Source organism: Ochotona princeps, chromosome 7, assembly GCF_030435755.1.
Source record: "Ochotona princeps isolate mOchPri1 chromosome 7, mOchPri1.hap1, whole genome shotgun sequence".
NCBI lineage: Eukaryota > Metazoa > Chordata > Mammalia > Lagomorpha > Ochotonidae > Ochotona > Ochotona princeps.
Genome location: NC_080838.1, coordinates 30328641 through 30350636, shown reverse-complemented (window position 1 = coordinate 30350636; position 21996 = coordinate 30328641). Strand labels below are relative to the sequence as shown.

Below are 21996 nucleotides of genomic sequence, written 5' to 3'. Positions count from 1 at the left end.
CTGCTTTCTGTGCATTGTAGCTGAGACCACAAACTCAAGCCACAAACCAGTGATTACCTCCATATTTTAAAATCAGAAACCCACCAGAATCTGGAACCAGCCTCTCATGGACCATAAAGCAGCACAGTTAGTCTGTCCTCTGTATCCTGTGTTTCTCCCACCTCTGTTTCCCCTGCCCTAAGAGGACTGAGGGACAAAGAGGTATAGTTCCCCCTCTTCGGAGGGGAAACCAACCGGCAGACAGAATTGAAGAGCTGGATGGCAGAATTTTTTATCTATATAATAATCAGAATTTTTATATAGATTGCTTCAAGAGTGGACATGTTGCTTAGGTCCCAAACAACCTGAGTAGGCAAGCCATTCAGGGAGAGGTCATGATGAGGTCTGGGTACTGCTCTGACCTTAATTTGTCACTTTGTGTTAGAAGACACATATCTCATAGGCAGCTGCTAACCTAGCAGTTTGCTGAGAACTGAAGACTGGGGCTATTGCTTCGGGCAGTGTCTGAAATGTGTGTGTGTGTGTGTGTGTGTGTGTGTGTGTGTGTGAGAGAGAGAGAGAGAGAGAGAGAGAGAGAGAGAGAGAGAGAGAATGTGAGTGATTGGGGAAGAGGATGTTGACAAGAAACATCAGCACTATGGGGGCCAAAGCTGCAATGAGCAGCCAGTGCCTAAGGGGCTGCCAGGTACAAGTCCCTCCTTGGGAAAAGGTACTGCGGTTCCCTCGCTAGCCTATTTGAGAATGTAGCCATGGACAACCAGAAGTGCAGTAATGGCCAACCAAGAAGAGGGCTGCATATTTATCTCTTCTCTTTATCCCAACTGGAAATATAGCTAGAAAAGTGAAGAAAAGTAGACACAAAGCAAGCCACAAAACACTCAGACATTCAGTCAAGTTTGGTCATGGGATTTAATCTTACATGCTGCAATTAGGTTGTTCCAGTATCCTCCATGGGCTGAAAAATTGTAAACGCTGACCAAAGCATTGCTTAGGAAGCCACTACTAGACAAGTTTGGTAGATGGTCCTCCTTTAGCACAGCTGCCAGTATAAAGAAATGTTGAAATTTTATGTTTATAGCCCATCAATAAAAGGTAAAGAGAGTCAGCAAGACAGTTACTCTATCATTCTTTCTCCTATGTAATCCTGACACGACAGTGAACCAGAGGCCTTTCTCCAGCCCAGCATAGCCCTTCTCTTGGCCTTTCCAGTTAATCCAGCCTTGTTAAAGCTGCTGAGAGGAGAAGGGGCATCTGTTCGCCCCCCCACGTGTTCCTGCCTCCATTGTGCATCCATCTCCCATCTACCCAAGTTTTGGAGAATGTTCCTGATTAACTCCATTTGTCACAAGTCTGAAATGGAGAAAGAGGGGCTCCAGAAACTTCTGCAGGAACAATGAAAAATCCTCTCAGATTGGGGGCCTGGGGGAGGCTTAAATCTTTTAAGTGGCAAACATAGGCATTGTGTCTTCACAAGACATGTCACTCAAAAGCTACCCTTTTTCATTTTCCCTGACTTTTAATCCCCACATATTGACATAGACACCTGAATCTTGAAGGAGTAGATCTAATCTAAATTCACTGTACCAGTGGTCCCAGTGGCAGATTGCATCACCAGTTTCAATTCCAAACCATCCAGGAATTCACCCATCAAGTCAGCCCCTTCCAGTGTGCATGCTCCTTGTTATAGACCTTGAAATTCTTCCCAATAATGGAGCATATTTCCCCACACTTTGAATTCAACCATGGATCTTGCTTTTGACAATAGGATGAAGTGGAAATGACAATGCACCAGGTTGCGCCTAGACCCTAAGATGCCTCTCACCTTGTTGCCTATCATGTATCCCAGCATTGCCTCAGCTGTCCATCGGGTCCTGAATGAATACATGGGAGGCAAACCTGAGTCCACACCTAGCCAGAAACAAAACTGAACACAGTACTGCCAGATGAGCATCCTCCATCAGTTCACAGACACATGAACCATTCAACATTCAAGGTTTATAATGTATCAGAAGCTAACTAGCTACCTTCTACAGTAATTGCTCTAGTACAGTGAACAGATGTGGTAGAATTTTACCAATTATTTGAAAGGCAGAGGGACAGAAAGGAAGAGAAAGTTGTGCATTCACTGGTTCACTCTCCCAATTGGCCCACAACAGCTGTGGCTGGAGCTGAGCTAGACTAAAGCCAAGAGCCAGGAATTCAATCCTGGTCTCCCACATAGTTGGCAACTGCCCCAGTATTTGAACCATCCTATGCTGTTTCCCCAGGTGCATTAGTAAGGACATAGATCAGAAACAGAGCAGCCAGGATTTGAATAGGTGCTTCAATGAGGGATGTCAGAATTGCAAGCAGCATTTTAACCTACTGTGCCACAGTGCTACTTAACTAGAGATAGAACTTAACTAGAGCAAGCTAGTGATCCTGGGTGCAGCAGTGGTTAGAATGCTGGAGGCACAAATGGTCACTGGTGTTTGGAATTGCCAAGACCCACTCTCCTCTATTCACCATTCCTTTGCAGACATTCTTTGTTTGTTCCTACTGAGGGAAACTGCTAATCTTGAATTCAATCTTCTGTCACACCTTCAATATGAGTCCATTTCAGAATGGCTTAACTTCTGGATGAATCTAAAGATTCAAAGTTTCTTTCACAGAAGAGTCATGAGCATGTTTTATTAGAAGAGTTGATTTTAGAGAAATTAAGAGAGGTAGCAGAGACTATCTGTGTATTCCTGTTCTTTCAAGATTAGATTACATTATATTAATGTGAGGCTGGCATTTGGTATAGTATTTAAGACACCTGCATCCCATATCAGAGTGTGTGGATTCAAGTCCTGCCTGTGCTGATTCCAGCTTCCTGCTAAGGCATATCCTGGGAGGCAGCAGATAAAGTATTTGAGTTCTTACCATCCACTTGGGAGACTCTGATTGAGTTCTGGGCTCCTGGTTTCAACCAGCTCCAGTTGAGCAGTTGTAGGCATTGACCCTATGTGCACTGTTTGGTGCAGTTAGCACATTAGCTCCTTGCTGATGTGCCTGGAGAAGCAGCAAAGGATGGCTCAAGTGCTTGGGTCCCTGCCATCCATGTGGGAGACCCCAATGCAGTTTAGCCTGGCCAATCATAGTCTATTGCTACCATTAGGGGTGGAAGTCTCTCTACTGTCTCTCTCTTTCAGTAATTCTGCCTCTTACATAAATACAACAATCTTTTTCAAAAAATACATTAACTTATTCTTCCAAATTCAAAGAATCAACATTTTCCTGGCCCTAAATTTGACAGCCACTAATTTGTTTTGCTATAAACTCCTAATATCACCTTTATAAGAAATTCTAATATTCTTCAAAAACATCCCTATTTTAACTATCATTCTTTCATCAAGTTAACATTTTATTAGCTTTGTCTTATATTTTTAAAAACCAAACTATTTAGTATAGACAAGTGATCTTCCTTCTTGTACGTACGTTTTTCTTCTTTTTAAAGAATATATCATTTTTTATTTGAAAGGCAGAACAAGAGAGAGCTAGAGAGACCAAGACAAGGACAGGGAGATCTCTCATCTGCTGACTCACTCTCCAAATGTCAGTAACAGCCAGAGCTGAACCAGGCCAAAGGTAGGAGCCAATAGTTGCATGCTGCAGGGATCCAAGCATTGCCACCTTCCACTGCTTTCTCAGGTGCGTTAGTTGGGAGCTACATCATAAGGAGAGCAGCAGGACCAGAATTGGTATTTCGCTATGGGATGCCAGCATTGATAACAGAAGCTAAACCCACTGCACCCCAATGCTAGCCTCCTAGACTTTTCTTTAGAAAGCTATTTCTTTCTCTATACTTTGCATTTTAGTAGCCTTAAAAATGCCACATAAATTATTGTTTAATTAGTTTTCCTACAAGTTGTACAGCCAACACAGTAGTCACTTACAATTCTAGATGACTTTTAACTAGAAAAGATTAACAGGGCCCAGCGCAGTGGCCTACTGGCTAAAGTCCTCACCTTGCACACCCAGGATCCCATATGGATGCTAGTTCTAATCCCGGTAGCTCCACTTCCCATCCAGCTCGCTGCCTGTGGTCTGGGAAAGCAGTCGAGTATGGGCCAAAGCCTTAGGACCCTGTACCCGTGTAGGAGACCTGGAGAAATTTCCTGGCTCCTGGCTTCAGATTGGTGCAACACTGGCCATTGTGGTCACTTGGGGAGTGAATCATCAGACAGAAAATCTTCCTCTCTGTCTCTCCTCCTCTCTGTATATCTGACTTTGCAATAAAAATAAATAAATATTTAAAAAAAAAAGATTAAGAAATGGTTTAACTCCTTAATATTTTTCCAGTCTTCCTTTAAAATAGATGATATTTACTAGGTGGTTTCAATCGGTGTATCATATCCTACACTCAGTTCAAATATTGTTAACATCACTGTGAGCCCTCATCTTCAGATAATAGGGAACTTGAGCAAGGAGGGGCTTTACAGTTTAAATGAGGCCCTCCTACAAATCAATTCTGATGACTTAACCAAAAACACTTCAAAAACTCTCTCAGGAATACTACAGACTGTTGAGCACCTCTGAGCTTACACCCACCCACACAAGGCTAACGGAAGCCCCACCCCTAGCCAGGCCACAGGTTCTGGCTCTACTTTATGGTGGGTTAAGATAGCAGGCTCTGGTGAGGTAGGAGGCCAACTTCTCCTTTGTGAAGGAAGTGTGCCTGCTCTGCTATGGAAAAATGTGAATGCTCTAAGAAAAGTAGGGGCAAGAAAGTGCTGGCAGATGTTGATCCTGCCTACATCTGCTCAAAGGCTAAATATGTCTGCCATCACCACCCCCCAAAATTATGAGTAAAAAAATTCTCTTTAAAACAAATCAAGCACATCTTTTTTTGTTTTCTTTTTTAAAATGTATGTTTATCTACTTGATAGGCAGTTACAATGATAGATAGAGAAGGAGAGAAGTTGGGGAGCAAGGGAGAGATCTTCCTTCCTCGGGTTCACTCTGCAAATGGCTGCAATCATCAGGGCTGAGCCAAGTCAGGAATCAGACACTCTCTCCAGGTCTCTCACGTGAGCAGGGTCCCACAGACTTGGATTATCCTCTGCTGCTCTCTCTGGCACATTAGCAGGGAGCTGGATGGGAAGTGCAGCAGCTAAACTTGAACTGGTACTCACATGGGATGCTGGTGTCACGGGCAGTGGCTCATCCCACTTTGTAGATGTGTGTGAGATCTCCTTCAGCCACTCTGAGCTTGCAATCAGAAAGCCAACAATTGTCAGGACACATTAGAGAAAGGCCAGTGCAAAGTTCCAGCTAAGCTCCTGTGTGGTTCCTGGACATCAGCATATGCTCATCCAAGATGTCTATCACCCTAAGTTTTTCGGCTGGGGAGGACATGGTAGCCCTACCACTATTCTACTTTCACATGACATGCATGGTTTCATTTAGAAATCATTGCAAAACTATAACACAGTGATAGTTTCTAAATCATAGCAAAGCCTCTTGTAATGTTTTAGCTATAATGTGATGAAAGTGTAAATTGTCACTGAGACAATAAATGATACATAAGCAAGGTGAGAGATACATTAATTATCTTGATTTAGTCATGCCAGTTGTATACAGATATCCAAAGTTGGTATTCTACCCTATGTTATATAAAATTGTGATTTGTCAATAAAAAGTAATACTGATAATAATTTCTCTAAGAAGGCATAAAGCAATAACAGAGAAGCTGTCAATTAGTAAATATTTCTATTTTAGACTAAAACTTTCTTATTACCATCAACAAAATTAACAAGACGTACCCTTTGCTTTGGGGAAAGCCATGAACAAAGAAGCACATGCCCAAGGAAGCAAAACACCACCAAGAAATCACAGTCAGTTTCATGGGTGTGTGCGTGTCAGCAGTGATGGCTCAAGTACTGGAGGCCTTGTGATTTGTGCGGGAGACTTGGATTGCTTTCCCATCGCCTGGCTTCAGCCCTTGCCTACTCCGCTGTTGCTGCTAGGGAGGAAACCAGCAGATAGAAGTCTTTCCCACTTTCTCTCTCTCTTTCTCACTCTCTCGCTCTCTCACTCTTTCAAATGAGTAAATGCATAATTGCTTAGAAGATAACTTTGAGGAATAATTTTGCCAAATTTATGCCTCTGCCTAATTTGTATAGGAAAATCTCTTCCAGACTTAAAGTGACAGAATTTACATATTTTTTATTTGATTTTTTATTTTCAAAAGGCAGACAGAGAGGAAGAAAGAGAGCTCCTATTCACTGGCTCACTTCCCCAAATGGTTGGTCCAGGGCCTCAATCAGGGACAGGAACTCAATCCAAACCGCCCATATGGGAGAAAGGAACCCAGTTCACTTGAGGCAGCCCCACTGCCACCCCGATGTGCGTGAGCAGGAAGTGCTCGGAGCCAAAGCCAGGGCCTGCATCTGCATATTCAGACGTGGAATGTGGACATTCTAACTGGCACCTTGACTGCTGAGTGAGATACTTATCCCCACTTTGTGTTGTTAAAAGACTTGTTGTAAATTGAAGGACATAAATCTGCAAATGAGCACCAAGGAAAAATAAATGGGAGCTAAAAACAAAGATTAAAGACAATTTTGTGGCAATAATACAAATAAGGGTTTTTACTGTCATTGGATAGTTACATGATTGTCTGGGTCACTCTGAATCTGATAAAGCAGTTGATGAATGACACAGATTCCAACAATAACTCAGTGTCTTTGTAAAATAGGTCCTAAGAGTAAGCTTGATAAAAATAGTGTCACAATTTAATTGCTAACTATATAAGGGATGCTTATTTGCTGTTTTATGTACATATGTTTCTATAATATAGCTTTTAGGATAGTATTAATGAATGTGTGGCCATCAACAGCCTGATACATATGAAAATATTTCAAAAAGCTCCTGGGAAACAGAATTAAAAGCTTATTTTGGTACAAAAGAAAAAATCTGAAATCTATCCATGCACATATAGAAATGCTCAACATTTTTTCTATTTTCTTTAGAAAGCTGCAACAACCTTAAACCTAAGGTTTTAATGGCATTTTATGCATGTAAACAGTGCCGCATCCTCACCGCACCTTCCTCCCCTAAAGAGATAGCAGGGAGAGACATTTTAAGGGGTGAATTTTTCAGGATCCTTGATAGTAGATAATTTAAAAATTAAGTAAAAACAACCTCACTTAAGTTTCTAAGATAGCTTACAATTGTACTTGACAAGAAGTGCTCTAAAAATTCAGTCTTTGAGATTCATTCATTAAGATAAGACTGCAGAGATGGGATTTCCCTGGGTTGACTTTTATGCAGGAAACTTGTCCTCACCAGTGAACAGAGGAACGTTGTATTACTGGGACAATGCGTATTGGTTCATTGCTAAGAGACTCCACACACACACACACACACACAAACATGCACAAGAATTGTTAAACATTTTTCATACTTGGTAACTTGGTAGCCCAGGCTTCATTCACGTCACTGCGGAAATAGCAAAGGATGGACAGACGGACAGACGTGGAAATGAGAAAGGAGCAGGGGGCAGCAACAGGGAATGGACTGATGACACAAATGTAAAATCCCTAGTTCAGAACAGCGCAGCATTTGTTTTTTTTTTTTGTTTTTTTTTTTTAAGAAAAATACGTAGAGGTATTCTTTGGTACTTTTCCATTAATTTTTTTAAAGGTCTTGACCTCCTAAAGAAAAATTTCTGAGTAAAAGGGGCTTTCCTCACCACTCAGTTTCTTCTTTTGCTGGGTCCTTCAGTGAATCAATGATCCTATATTTGGCGCTTTAGATGGTTACCTTGGAAACGAGAGCAGCAAATGCTCTCTGCTTTCTGGCCTGGCTGTGGGATCCGTGATTGAGCTGTCAGAGAAACTCCTAAGTCTTACCTAATAAGTAAGAGTTTCCAGGAAAATGGTGACACATATAGGAAGGAAAATAGAATTTAGCAGCTCACCCTGAAAAAAAGAAAAATCCCTTTTGGTTCACAGACTGTCTACATAATCGAGACATTTTTTTAAAGATCTCTTTTCCTAATTAGATCCCTAATTCACATATTAGTACTGTCGCTGGAAGGTAGAACCTGCGTTTATTGGCATGAGAAGGATCATGTTAGCCAAGGCGTGATGTTAGCCCTGATGTTGAACAGACGTTCAGTAGGAGGCTGGTTTGTGAAGCGAACTAGAGGGGGGCATCAGATGGTGTTAAATTAACTGCCAATCAAGTAACAGAACTCTACCCAGCAGTTGCAGTGAATGGACTCTTCAGTCGACATCAATGTAAGTCGATTTCAGAAACATCAAGCTGTGAAAGGCAGCTCTGTCATGCTACCATAGAACATGTGAAGTGGGCAGAGTAGATCAGGCTGCTGCTTGAGGTGCCTGCCTCTCACATCACAGTGGAGCTTGGAACACAGCCCCTCCTCTTCTGGAAAGCAACAGGACACCTAATCCTTCAAGTGCTTGGGCCCCTGCCACCCAGGGGGGAGACACACCTGGAGTTCTTGGCTACTAGCTTTGGCCTGGCCCCACCCTGGCTGTTGCAACCATTTGGGAATCTCTCTCTCTCTCTCTCTTTCTCCCCCCCCCCCACTTCCTGCTCTCTCACAAACACTCACACACACACAATCACTACATATTTGTCAGCATGAATAAGAAAATGTTTTCTGTTTGTGTACAAATGGGGTGCTGTTTTCATTGTTCAGGTTTTGTTGATTTGCTAGTATCTCCCACACTATTCTCATCTATTACTTTCATCCTCAGATCAGAGCTCTGAACTCTATCTGGAAAAAAAAATTGGCCAGTCTCTTCCTGCTTGTCTGATTGTTCAGAACACACTGGCATTCCTATCTTGAGACGCTCCTCCTGTAATTTGTTCTGTGTTCTCTGGTTGGCTTCCTCCTTGCCTTCCCTCCCTGGGCTGATGCGAAGGCTGACTCCAGGCCTTGGGCCAGAAGAGAGGCTTTTCTTTCGGCTTAGCAGTGAGCACAGGAGGCTTCCGGAGGTTTGCTTTGAAATGCTCCTCAGAGTAGCTCCGAGGTATTCAGCAGGTGATGTCTCGGAGTCACTGCTTGCCTTTCTACATTTTGACATCTTTTATTTGTATATGGCTTGACATTTGATTAGACAGCACATGTTTCTGAGAGAAATATATGTTATTTCTAACAGAAAAAAGGACATGATGCAATATAGAATATCTATATATTCTTTCTTTAGTTTAGAATCAATGAAAAGAACCATGTCCTAGAATATAATGTGTTCTTACTGTAACTGTTTCTTTGACATACGGAACTCAATTTGGGAAAAACTGACTTGCACAAAAGAACTAGTTATATGTGTCAAATTAAGTTCTATTGAGCTGTTACTAACTCTTTTGTTACGTGGGAAGAAAAAGGTACTCCATTGTCAAGTAAACTGTATGTTTGGGGTTACACCAAATCAGATAAATTCCATTTGGAGCATTTTCTCAAAGCTCAGAAGTGACCACCCCAAGATAAACCCAAGAGATGCATAAGTATACATTGTAACAAAAGTCACTTCCTTTCTGACTTTGTGTTGTGTTTTATTTATTATTGTCTCTACTAGTGCTTAGTGATGTCACTCAGATGCTGTATAGCAAAGCAAAAGCCAGCATCTGTCCCAATCACACTTTCCGCTCTTAGATTTAACCATCACTAAGAACGGTGTTACTTTTACATAACACATTTGATTTTCCAGTTCACATAGAGAAAAATAACACCCATCCTCAAAGTTGAATTCAAGGGGAAAATGTTTTTTAATGTTTTTTAATTGTCAAACAATGTATTTTTCCCTGGTAATATAATGGCTGCTTTTCAGAGCATCGGAGTTGGTATTAACTTCATTTTTCATTAAGCAAATGGTTACCAAAGAAGTGGATTAAGGAATAATACACGGGTTTGTATTTTTTCTCCAATTGTACTAGATAAATTATACCTTTAACTTTGGTCTTTTAAACACATCCGAATGTATAGCAAACTTGCAACAAGCGTAAATCAAACTACACGTCATTCACCAGCCAGAGCCAAGACTTCAACGCCCTCTAGTGGTAAAAGCTCCACATTTCAAACTGGTGATTTGATCAACTCCCAGATTCTAGTGAGTGGGTAAGGTGGAGCAATGGAAGTCATTACTAAGGAAAAGGTTCCAGCTTGTTTCTTTGGGAATTCTACTCCCTCCTTAGTTTGTTCAACAAGAATTTTATTTTATTTATTTTTTTTAAAAGATTTATTCATTTTTTATTACAGCCAGACATACAGAGAGGAAGATCTTCCCTCCGATGATTCACTCCCCAAGTGAGCCGCAACGGACCGATGCGCGCCGATCCGATGCCGGGAACCAGGAACCTCTTCCGGGTCTCCCACGCGGGTGCAGTGTCCCAATGCATTGGGCCGTCCTCGACTGCTTTCCCAGGCCACAAGCAGGGAGCTGGATGGGAAGTGGAGCTGCCGGGATTAGAACCGGCGCCCATATGGGATCCCGGGGCCTTCAAGGCAAGGACTTTAGCCGCTAGGCCACGCCGCCGGGCCCCAACAAGAATTTTAAATTTGATTTAGAAAGAACGTAAGTTAAAATAAACCAGAACCAAGACATTTGAGACAGAATGGTCATCTATAAAACATGGAGTGACAACTTTACCACAATGGCGCCTTAGTCTCCTTTGTCCCAAGCATCTGTTTGTCTTGCCTGCCTACCCTGGGCCACATGACAGCTCTCAACTGCTGAACTGACAAAGAGTGAAGTCTGTGGCCCCAGTGTCTGTGCCCTGCCCCCAAGGTGGGAGACTCACATGGAATTCCAGGCTTTGGTCCAACACAGGGCCTATTTGGAAAGTGAACCAGGGATGGAATATCTCTCTCTGTCTCCTCTCTCTCTCTCTCTCTCTGTGGTTCTCTCTCTCTCTCTCTCTCCCAACAGTAACAGTTTCAAACAAATAAGTAGATATTTTAAAATGAATATGTAACAAGTTTTATAGTTTTCTTGTTTCATTTTTTTCCAAATTTATCACTTTATTCAACTATGACTTCATTCACTTTTTCAAGGAACAACAGATGACTTGTTGTCTCCTGCGAATGCGGGGTCTGGGCCCCTCTCACTCAGGGCAATTTAACTTCTGTTCTAGTCCTTGACGAGACGGCGGAGTGTAGTGATAAAAGAGGATCCTGGAGGCTGCAGCCAGCAGGTCTGCCTCCAAAGACCAGAAGACCCATGTCCTGGACGTGTGGTGAGTGAATCATCTGAGTGTGCTCGGCTTTCTCAGCTGTAAACCCAGAACTGTAACTGCATTCAGCAGGCACAAGGCATACACAAGGAAGTTGTTGGAATAGTGAAACCATGCAAGCACACGACCAACACCCAGCAACCTCTACTTATATTACTGCTGCATCAGAGTGAGGAGAAAAAAAAACCATGGGTGAATTATTTGAATTCAACATCGGAATTATTTGGATTCAACATCTGAATCCAAACCCAAATGCTCTTTGGTCAGGTCTTCACCATTCCTTCTTTCAATGATCGCAGTGGCTCCCAGTTGGGCTCTCGGCAGCAATCTGTACCCATGCCAATCCACTGCCGTCAGTCAGATTTCTTTTCCTCAAAGAATGTTGACATTTTTGGATCCAGTCATGATGAACTAATCTTCCAACATACAGAACAGCAACATGAAGGGATGCAGAGGCACCCAGTGTGGGCAGGATGAGGACGACGGCTCTGGTCGTTGACAGAGAAGATGCCCAGGAGGTAAGCATGATGCACCACGCCATTCCAGCTCACAAAACAAAACTTCAGCACACAGAAATCTGATTTTGCTCAGAACTTGGCATGGCCCTAGTGTCTAGAACTTGACACTCAGAGAGCAAAGGAATCAAGGTGAGCTGACATGAAAAAGTTAACTAATTTCATTCCCCTTTGACGTCACCAGCTAATGGTAAGATCTCACACACAAAAAAATACAACGGAAAACAAGATCTAAGAGAATAAGTTTAGCGAAATGTTTGACTGCACAGATGCTATGCTGCAAATGTAGAAACTGGAGTTCAAGACCAGACATGATGAAGTGGGTGGGGGTGAGGTGATGGCAGAAAATACATGGTGGGGTTTCAGAATTCATGTGTCCTGGGAGTAAGAGCAAATCTGAACTACAAAAGCCTTGATAATGATGGAAATCATCACACCAGAGAAGCAAAGTGATTCTCCTGTACTCCCATCTCATCAGTTTGCTGAAACTTCCTCCAAACTTTCTTTGGAGGAAGACAACAGAATTGATAGACTCATTCATTTTTTATCTACACTCTGATTGAAAGGATCAAATAATTTAAAATTACAACTTTGAGAGGATGAGAAGAGTAGACTTAGAGATAGCTAAAATATTGAATTAATAAGAGTGACTTGAATATAATCATTGTGTTCAACAAAGCAGGGGAAATAATAGTAATTTCAGCAAAACAAGACAGTGAACTAAGTCTAGCACGAAAGCACAGAGAAAATGAGCAAATGCAGAAAAGGGGAAGCAGGCGTTTGGCCCAGCAGTTAGGAGCACCTCGTGGGACTCCGGGATCTCTTAACTCCACGGCTGCGTTCAGGTCCAGTCCCCACCTCTCGTCGCTGCTTTCTGCTACCGCACACCTGAAGGGGAAGTGCTCCTGCCACCCCTTGACTGAGTAGACAGATTGAGTTCCAGGCTCCTGGCTTCCATCTCGTTCAGCAGAGCTGTTGCAGGCATTTGGGAAGCGAACCAGTGGATGAAACATATTTCTGTCTTTCTCTGTCTTTAAAACCAGTAAAACTTTTTCTGGAAAAGGAAAATACAAAGGATAGGAGACACATAGAGAACATGTTTGTAGAGTCTTAGAAACAGAGAGGATGTGATAATTCAAAAACAACACTTGAAGACGTGCCTGCCTAAAAATGCTGCAAAGTTGCTTAAAGACATCAAACCACAAAATCAAGACACTTAGTGAGCCACATGGAGGAAAAAAGCACAAAGAAAACCACACCTAAGTACATCATAGTCAGGTTGCTAATAACCAAGACAAATTAAAAAAAAGCTTAAAAGTGTTTGTGGTGGGGGTGGGGTGGGAAACACCACCCATGACCCCCAAAGCAGCATGGGAATCAGAGCATAATGGAATGACATCAAATGATCAAAGAAGTAAAAATCTTCCTATCTTTTCAACTAGAATTCTATACCCAGGAAAAATATGATTCAGAAAAGGCAAAGATGAAGGTCTTGTCAGACAAACAAAAGCTAAGCACATTTATCAGTGGCAGATCTTTACCACAACAAATGTAAAAGAGTTTTTCAGACTGAAGAAAATTACCCTGTGTGGGACCACAGACCTGCCAAAAGCAGTGCAGAACACCAGCAGGGATAACTATGTCAGGAGCTAATTGAATACCGAATGCTTTAGAATCACAACAAAGTATGGGTTTTGTTGGTATGTAAATAAATGTAGAAGTAAAATACAGACAGCAGTGCAAAAGATGAGAAACAGGTGGAGAAAAACTTACTAAAATCTTCCATGTTAGGGAATTGTTAAAAGTAGTAAGAAAGGGGTTAAGTCAGGAAAGAGTGGGTGGGGAGGTGGGGGAAGAGGTCTGGAATTGTGGCAGAGTGGATTAGTCCACCACCTGCAGTGTAGGCGTCCCATATGAACCCTGGTTCAAATCCCAGCTGCTCAATTTCCAATTCAGCTCCGTGCTCAGGTGCCCGGAAAGGCAACAGAGGATGGCCTACAACTTTGGGCCCCTGCACTCACATGGGAAACCTGGAAGAAGCTCCTGGTTATAGGTTTTGGTCTGGCCCAGCCCTAGCTATTGTGGCCATTTGGGGAGTGAGCCAGCAGATGGAAGACTGATACACTGATATTTGTTCATTCATTCATTCTCTATCTCTCTCTAGTATCCCTTTCTCTCCATAACTCTGCTTTTCAAATAAATGAAATAAATTTTTTAATAAGAAGTGATGAAGATGAACTGTAATAATTTGAGGATGTATGTTGTATTCTACTGGTGCTTAACTAATCATCCCAAAATGTATTATACTGGTCTTAGACATCACAACATTTGTTTTGCTCCAGGATCTTTAATTTAGGAAGGACTCAATTTAGGGCAGTTTTTCTCTACCCTAGCTAGGATCAACTAGGGGGGCTCAAGGCATGGTTGCCAGAACCGTCTAAAGCTGGATTACTAGGGGCTAAAATGGCACACAGGGGAAGCTGCTGCTTGCTATCCCAGCATCCCATATGAGAATTGCCATTTCAGGTGCCAGCTGGTAATTCACCTGGAGAGGCAGTAGAGAATGCCACAAGAGCTTGTGCCTCTGCACTTGCATGGGATCAGCATGGAGTTCCTGGTTCCTGGCTTCAGCCTGGCCCAGTGTCGGCTGTTGAGGCCACTTGAATGACAAACCATAGAATGGAAGATCTCTCTCTCTCTCTCCCTTCTTCCCTCTCTGTGTCACTCTGCCTTTCAACAATTTTTTTTTTTTTAATTAAATGCTTGCTAATGTATCTGTCTGGTAGCTGATGAAAGCTGTTGGCTGAATCATCCTTGACATTAGGCCCAGAACACCTAAACGTGATCATTCTGTGTAGCCGCCTAAGCATGGTGGCTCAGTTTCAGGGTTGGGTGCTTGGAAAGACAACCAGTCAGCCAGCAACTTTATCATCTTTGCTACCCTATCTTCAGATATCAGGCAGCGCCCTCTCCATGATTCTATGGAGTACAAGCTAGGTAAATCTCATACATGTTCAAGGAAAGGGCATTAAGATTGCATCTGTTAGTGGAAGGAATGTCAAAGAACTTGTGGGGCAGGCATTTGGTCTTAAATACCTGTTAAGATGCTCACGTCCTATATACCACATTAGAATACCTGAGTTAGATACCAGCTCTGGCTCCTGCCTTTGAGTTCCTGCTAACACAGACCCTGGAAGGTTTCAAGTGGTGATTCAGTTAATTGGGTCCCTGCCACTTCATGGGGAACTTTCGGACAGTTCCCAGCTCCTAGATTTGGCCCTGCCTAATCCCAGCTGTTGCAGGACTGAAGAACTAGCAAAGAATGAGATATCACCTTTGTTTGTTTGAAAGGCAATTACAGAAAGAGAGAAACAGAGAAAGAGCCTCCGTATACTGGTTCAATCTCCAAACAACAGCAATGGCCAGGGCTGAACCTGGCTGAAGACAGAAACCTGGAACTCCATCTGGGCCTCCCACCTGGGCTGCAGGGGCCCAAGTCATTTGCTGCTGCTTTCCCAGGAATATTAGTAGGGAGCTGGATCAGAAGTGGAGCAGCCAGGACATGAACTGGTGCCCATATGGGATGCTGTCATTGTAGGTGGCAACTTAAACTGCTAGACCGTGACATGGGTTCCCTTAGATTTTTCTGGAAAAAAAAAAAAGTGGATATGCTTCAGAAGGACAGAAAATGTTTCAAGAAATTTTGAAGAACTGTTGTATGGGATCACATTCTGTGATAACAGTGAGGTCATTATCTAAAAGCAGCATGTATGAATTCTTCAAGAGCACAAGTTTGACTCAGCAGTTGAAACATGCGTGGGGGCACCGACATGCCATAGCAGAGTCCCTGTGTTCATGCACTAGCTCTGCTGGCTCCCAATTCCAGCTTCCTGGGAATGAATGCACACCCTGGGAGGCAGAGGGTGACAACTCAGGTTCCTGAGATCTGGGCCCCAAACCCAAACCCAGCTGTTACGGACATTTGAGAAGTGAGCCAGAGGATGGAAGATGTTTCTGGCTCTCTCTTTCTAAAAATGAAGTAAATTCTTGAAAAGTCTCCATTTATTTGGAAATTAAAGCAGACACATTTATAGCCAAATAATGAATGAAAATTAGAAACGAAAACAAAATAAAAAGAAACCTATTCAAATTAAAATGTATACTTATGCTATTTTAAAGAAGAAATTTATTCTTAAAAATGTGACTTTAATGGCTTCATCTTATTCCTTTTAACTCAACAGAAATGAAGGCTAAATGTTTTAGGTTTGTTTTGCCAACATAAGATGTTTGTGTTCAGCTAAAGCCAGCACAGCATTTGCATATGAACATTGTGGGAGGAATTGAGTCTCTTTTCTTATTTAGAATATATCTTTTCCTCTCTATGTATTATCTATTTACGTCTTTTGCCCATCTATTGGATTTACCAATTTGTTGATTTGTAGTAAATTTTTATATGCAGAAAGTCCATCATCTTATATGTTCTCATTTGTTTTTCCCTTTTGATTTTGTCTTTAAAAAATTATTTTGTGATATGATTTGCACAGATGTTCAAACTGTGTAGCAACACAATGACCATGTTTCATCTTCTAACAGTATTTATTCTTCCATCAAACTGCAGCTTAATTCTGAGGATAAAAAAGGGATTTTTAAAATCATGGTATTCTAGGATGGAAGATGAAAATTGATAGGGTACTTGCATTTCAGAATGTTTTCTTACTCAAAACATTTTTGAGATTTATAAATTTTACTTAAAACAGAAAAGATGTTCTGATTATTTTATGATAAAGGTAGGAAAGGTCAGGTGATCATCAGATGAGGTTTAGTGCATTTTAGTAAAACGCTAACTTCATTATCTTCTCTCCAAACAATTCAGACTGATCTAGTTCTCAATATTTCTCCTTCTCTTTTCAGAGCAAGATCAAATCCAACAGTGTGTGGGCAATTTAAGAAGCTGTCATAGAGGTGGTTAAAATAAGAAAGCTGCTTAAATACCTATGGGCACTAAAAGAAAATCATTTTATCACATGTAGTCAGCATTTTGATATTTTGGGTTATTTACTAGGTACGAAGTGCTGTGGATCATATTGTCCCTAAGTTGGCTGACAATAAAAGCTAATATGGCAGGAAGCTTCCAAAATATCTGAATGAATATGATTTCCTGATATCTATACCTTAGTATATTCTTGCTGCTATTTCAAAGTACCATTGGCTGGGTCATTATTAAACAATAAAAATGTATTTCTCACAGTTCTTGAAGTTGAAGAGTCATGAATTAAGGCACCAGCATTTGATCAGGTGAGGGCCTTATTAGTGCTTTCTCCCATGCAAGCCGATGTTAGAAGGGTGAGATTCACTATGTGAAACCAAAAAATAAAAAGACACTGAGAGGAACATTTATGTGTCGGTTTGGACCGTACCCGGGACATTCAAATTCCATATCTAAGTTTCAAAAAAAGTCTTTGCTCAACTTCCAATTCTAGCTTTCTGCCAATGTGCACTCCGGGAGTTAGCAGGTGATGGTCCAAATGTGGGTAGCTGCCAGCCATGTGGGAGACCTAGACTGACTTCAGGTCTCAGGACCAGTTGTGGCAGAGCAGTAGCCCCTGGATGGAAATCTCTCTGATTTATATCTCTCTGGCTGCCGAATAAATATAAATATTAACAATAATTAACAAGGCTTTGATCTCATTTAGGAGTTAGCAGCTACCATATCCTACATACCAATTACTAAGAAGATTCTACTTCTTAATGCCATCACATTAGCAAAACCTGAATTTTGGAGAGGACACATTAAAACTATAGCAATAACAATAAGCATCTTAGAAAATAATATTGATTTTGCATTGATTTTATTTAACACTTTACATATTTGAAAAATGACTATAAAGCAATGCTCATTATTTTTAGTTGCACCAAAGAAAAGTAACAAAGTGACAGTTTACTTGTTAACTTCATTTGGATCGGAGGGTAATTTCATTAAGCCTATTAAAATTTCTTAAGCCTTTTAGATTCTGCAGCTTTAAAATAAGAATAATGTTCTTAGATTCATGGTTCAAAGCTCTTATATTTTTTGTTTCTCGATGTTACAGATTCAATAACATATTAGTGGATATATACAACTTCTCACATGGACTAGATATCAAGAGATCAATTTACGCGTATAAACTAAAACTTGAGAATGAATACATGAGACATTAAACCATTAAGCTATACAATAAATACAAATTTGTTGACAACTCTGCAGAAAGAGCAACAATATTAATAAAGAGAGGCCTTTTTCATCATTTTCAAAAATTCTTCTTCATTTATTCCTCCATCTCTATCATTGTCTGCTTCATCGAGCATTTCCTGTAAAACAAAACATAAATACATAAAGTCTATTAGAGATTAATGAGGAGTATGTGTTTAGTGATTAAAATACCTAGATCCTATGTCAGAGTGACTGGCTCCTGATTCTAGCTTCCCACCAATAGAAACCCCGGGAGGCAGTGGTGATGGCTCAGGTTACTGGGTTCTTGCACCCATATGGAAGACCTAGAATGTAGGTATTCGGGCAGGGAGCCAAAACTAACGATTTGGGAGACCATGCTTCTCAGCTTCTCTCTCAAAAGATGTTTGACTTTTAATGAATAAAGATATGAATTAGTATTCAAATGCAAAGTCAAAACCAAGGTTTATTTTATATATTATAAATACAGTTAACATTAGAAGTATAGTATGCAGGGCCTGGCATGATAGCCTAGTGGCTAAAGTTCTCGCCTTGCATGCGTCAGGATCCCTTATGGGTGCCTGTTATAATCCCAGCGGCCCTGCTTCCCATCCAGCTCCCTGCTTGCGGCCTGGGAAAGCAACTGAGGATGGCTCAAAGTCTTGGATTCCTGCAGCTTCATGGGAGACCCAGATGAAGTTCCAGGTTCCTGGCTTTGTTCAGCGCAGCTCTGGCCGTTGCAGGCACATGGGGAGTGAATCATCAGAGAGAAGATATTTCTCTTTGTCTCTCGTCTCTCCTCTCTCTCTCTCTCTCTCTCTCTCTCTCCATATATATATATATATATATATATATATATATATATATATATGACTTTGAATAAAAATAAATCTTTTTTTTAAACGTATAGTATGCAAATTATAGGAATAAACCAGATTTACCTGAAGTTCATTATCTGTTAAGTTTTCTCCTAGTTCCTTGGCAACTCTCTTGATATTGTTGAGTGTTATGCACCCAGTATCATCATCATCAAATAACTTGAAAGCTTTTAATATTTCTTCCTTTTCATCCTTTTTGCTCTTTAAATCAAAGAACAATTGTCATTGGGCTTTCACTTATTTATGCTATCAAGCTGGATGTGTAATGTCATTGAAGTCAAGAGTAACAGAGTTGTGGCTGCTGTTATTATTATTATTATTACTATCATTATTGAGACTGCTAGCAGTTATAGCAGTGCAGTCACACTCATCCTTCAAGCCAGATAAATTCAGGGTTTACTGATGCAGAAGCACAGGGTGCTTAAGAGAATGAATCTCTTGTGAATTTATCTCTGTCACTAAAAACACAAGCTCCAAGAGAACAGAAAGGTTGTCCTACTCGTGAACCTTAGAGTGGTACCTGGCAAAAACGGGTAGTCAATATGCATTAGTGGATCGCAAGGCTTCAAAATTCAGGCTCCATTCTCTGGATCCCGCCACATAACCTCCACTCTTCCCGACAAAAACCCTTCCTCCACACCAGGCTTCAATAAGCATCATTAACCTTGGATTCCTGTCTATTTAAATTTCACTCATCTATAAAGACAGTTTCAATTCTTCTTCAATGAAATCTGATTGTTCTAGCCCAAAATATAGAAATCTACTGCTGTATTTCTTTGAAAATCAACAATACCATTTTTACACTCATAAAAGCAAAAAAGTCTTCAAAAGTAATGGTGCCAAGTCCTCCTTTGTCGACCTCAGCTATCATTTCTTTAATTTCTTCTTTTGTTGGTTCAAATCCTAAGGCCTGCATTGCAACCTGAAATAGGAGGGAAATAAATTTTAATAAGGCTTTATATCTACTTAGTAATTAACAGCATAGCTATTTGTGACCATAGACTGAGCACATACCCGGGACATCTGGTCAGCAGGCCTGGGATCCTGTCTGAGGGTACCACATGGTGTGGCACCGTGACACCCTCAACTGTGCCCTACTCATTTGTAAAACACAACTGCAATTCATAGCAGCATACTATTTTGTTAATTCAAGGCAAATGTATGACTAATGAGCCTTTATATCAAGCTTTCAGGAGACTAGTATTAAAGTTTTAATGATTGTCATAAATGACTTTCTTACAAAGTTTAGAATTGGAAATCGTTTTAGACCTTCAGTTGTTTCAGATCCATGGTGCCAGACTCATTGACATCGAATAGATCAAAGACCTCTTTAATCTCTTGCTTTTGAATTTCATTCAGTTCAATTTTTTCTGCTCTTTGATTCCGTAAGTCTGAACTTGTGCCACAGCTGGATGCCTGTAACATACATACAATACAGGTGAACTATACAACTAGGACAAAGTTAGAAGAATCAGAGTAAGTCATAATGAACTGATAAAAAAAAAAAACTGATGATAAATGTATTCAAGTATGTTATTCCAACTGTTTAATAAACCTGGACAGTCTGCCCAGCCTTATGTTATGGATTCTGTGCTTTTGAGTATTATTATTATCTTGGTGGGAAGCCTGGTTTCTTTGTTTTGTTTTGTTTTCATCACTTAGACTTTTGCTTAAAACTGATGCTTGTTTGAGAGGGTGAAGAGTCCAAAAAAAGAAATGGCAGAGCAGTGAGGAGTATTACAAATGAATACAGGAAGTCTTACGTGGTGTATCTGAAAAACAGCCATGTAAGGAATATTTACTTTTATAACAAAACTGTATCATAATAAAATAGGTTTATTTTGGCCATATGCTTGATTAGAACATGATATACTTTCCCACTGTCTTCTAATATGTTGTGCTAAATTACACAGGCCAAAAAGAGAAAACGACATTTTCCCAAGGGAAAAACCACTCCAGGGGCTAGGATAAGAAAGTTGGGCTGCTGGCATTGGCAATACAGTGGATTAAACCTCTGCCCACCATGCTGCCATCTCATATGGCACGGATTTGAGTCCTGGTGGTTCTACTCCCTGCCAGGTCCCTGGTGATATGCCTATGCAGGCCGTGGAAGATGGCCTGAGTACTTAGTTTCCTGCCCCCATATGGGGGACGTGAATGGAATTCTAGGCTCCTGCCCCCTGCAGCCATTTGGGGAATGAACCAGCAGAGAGATCTTTCTCTTCTTTATCTCCTATAACTCTGCCTTTCAAATACATTAATTTTTAAAAAGAATGTTGGCCTAATTACAGGTATATCCCCGCTGCTGTTTGGAAGGTGGAAGTCAGATTCACATTATTTGTTTCTTTTCAAGCCAGCAAATTCACAGTTACTCTCTGGCTGCTAACGTCGCCTTATTCCGGAATCTTGTCTCCAGCTTGGGGGAGGCAGCAGCTGGGCTCTTCTGCTGCCCTGTGGCTCTAAGCTGCCAACTCTACCTGCATGAAGAGTTAGTCACGGCCGCTGTGGAGTCACAACCCCTGGGCTGCAACTGCCGCTGGGGTGGTGCAGCCCCCACCCCCACCAATCCTGACCGCCCCAGCAGGGCAAAGTAGGGGCACCCTGGCCATGTTGTCAGTATTCCACAGCTGAAGATTCCCGGAGGCTGCGACTAATCCGCTCCCGAGCCTTCATCAGTTTTGAAGCATTTTATTCTCTCTATTCAGTTCCTCTCTGGCTAAAGAGGTTTCTGAATCTACTCTGGACTGTTGGCATTGCCGTGGTTGAGAGAGGCAAAGTATAAACTGGAGAGTCACCCCTCTGTGCCTTGGGTCACAGAAAAGGCACTCGCATTGGTTGGCACGTGAGGGTACCAATTAACACCTGAGCATTGTGGAACGCTATCAAATAAGGATTTCATGGAGAAAAATCCCCTTCTCGCTGTGGAGGAACTTCCGACGCAGTCCCAGCTCCAACCCCAGCAGAAGGTTAGAGCTTCGCACTCACCATGCGCCCAGCTGCACCCTTGGCCAGACCCTCACCCGCCTGTGCACTGCGCAGCCGCAGCCTTCCAGACAAGCGAGACGTTGCTAAGGCCGCTCTCCCAGTCCCTCCTGCAGCCCCGCCCATCGCGGTACTACTGATTGACATCCACGTTACCCAATGGAAAGAAGAGGTGACCTTGCGGCCA

At 41.6% G+C, this 21996-nt stretch overlaps 1 protein-coding gene across 1 annotated transcript; it reads right to left on the bottom strand.

The window, feature by feature from the left end:
- Nucleotides 1–17912: 17912 nt before the first annotated feature.
- Nucleotides 17913–21944, bottom strand: LOC101531412 (centrin-4-like). Its single transcript, XM_058666681.1, has 5 exons — nt 21813–21944; nt 20097–20243; nt 19621–19749; nt 18891–19028; nt 17913–18089 (listed from the first exon to the last, which is right to left on the bottom strand). Exons 1-5 carry the CDS (start codon nt 21933–21935, stop codon nt 18000–18002), a joined length of 627 nt encoding a protein of 208 aa, XP_058522664.1. The 5' UTR covers nt 21936–21944; the 3' UTR covers nt 17913–17999.
- Between the last annotated feature and the right edge of the window lie 52 nt (nt 21945–21996).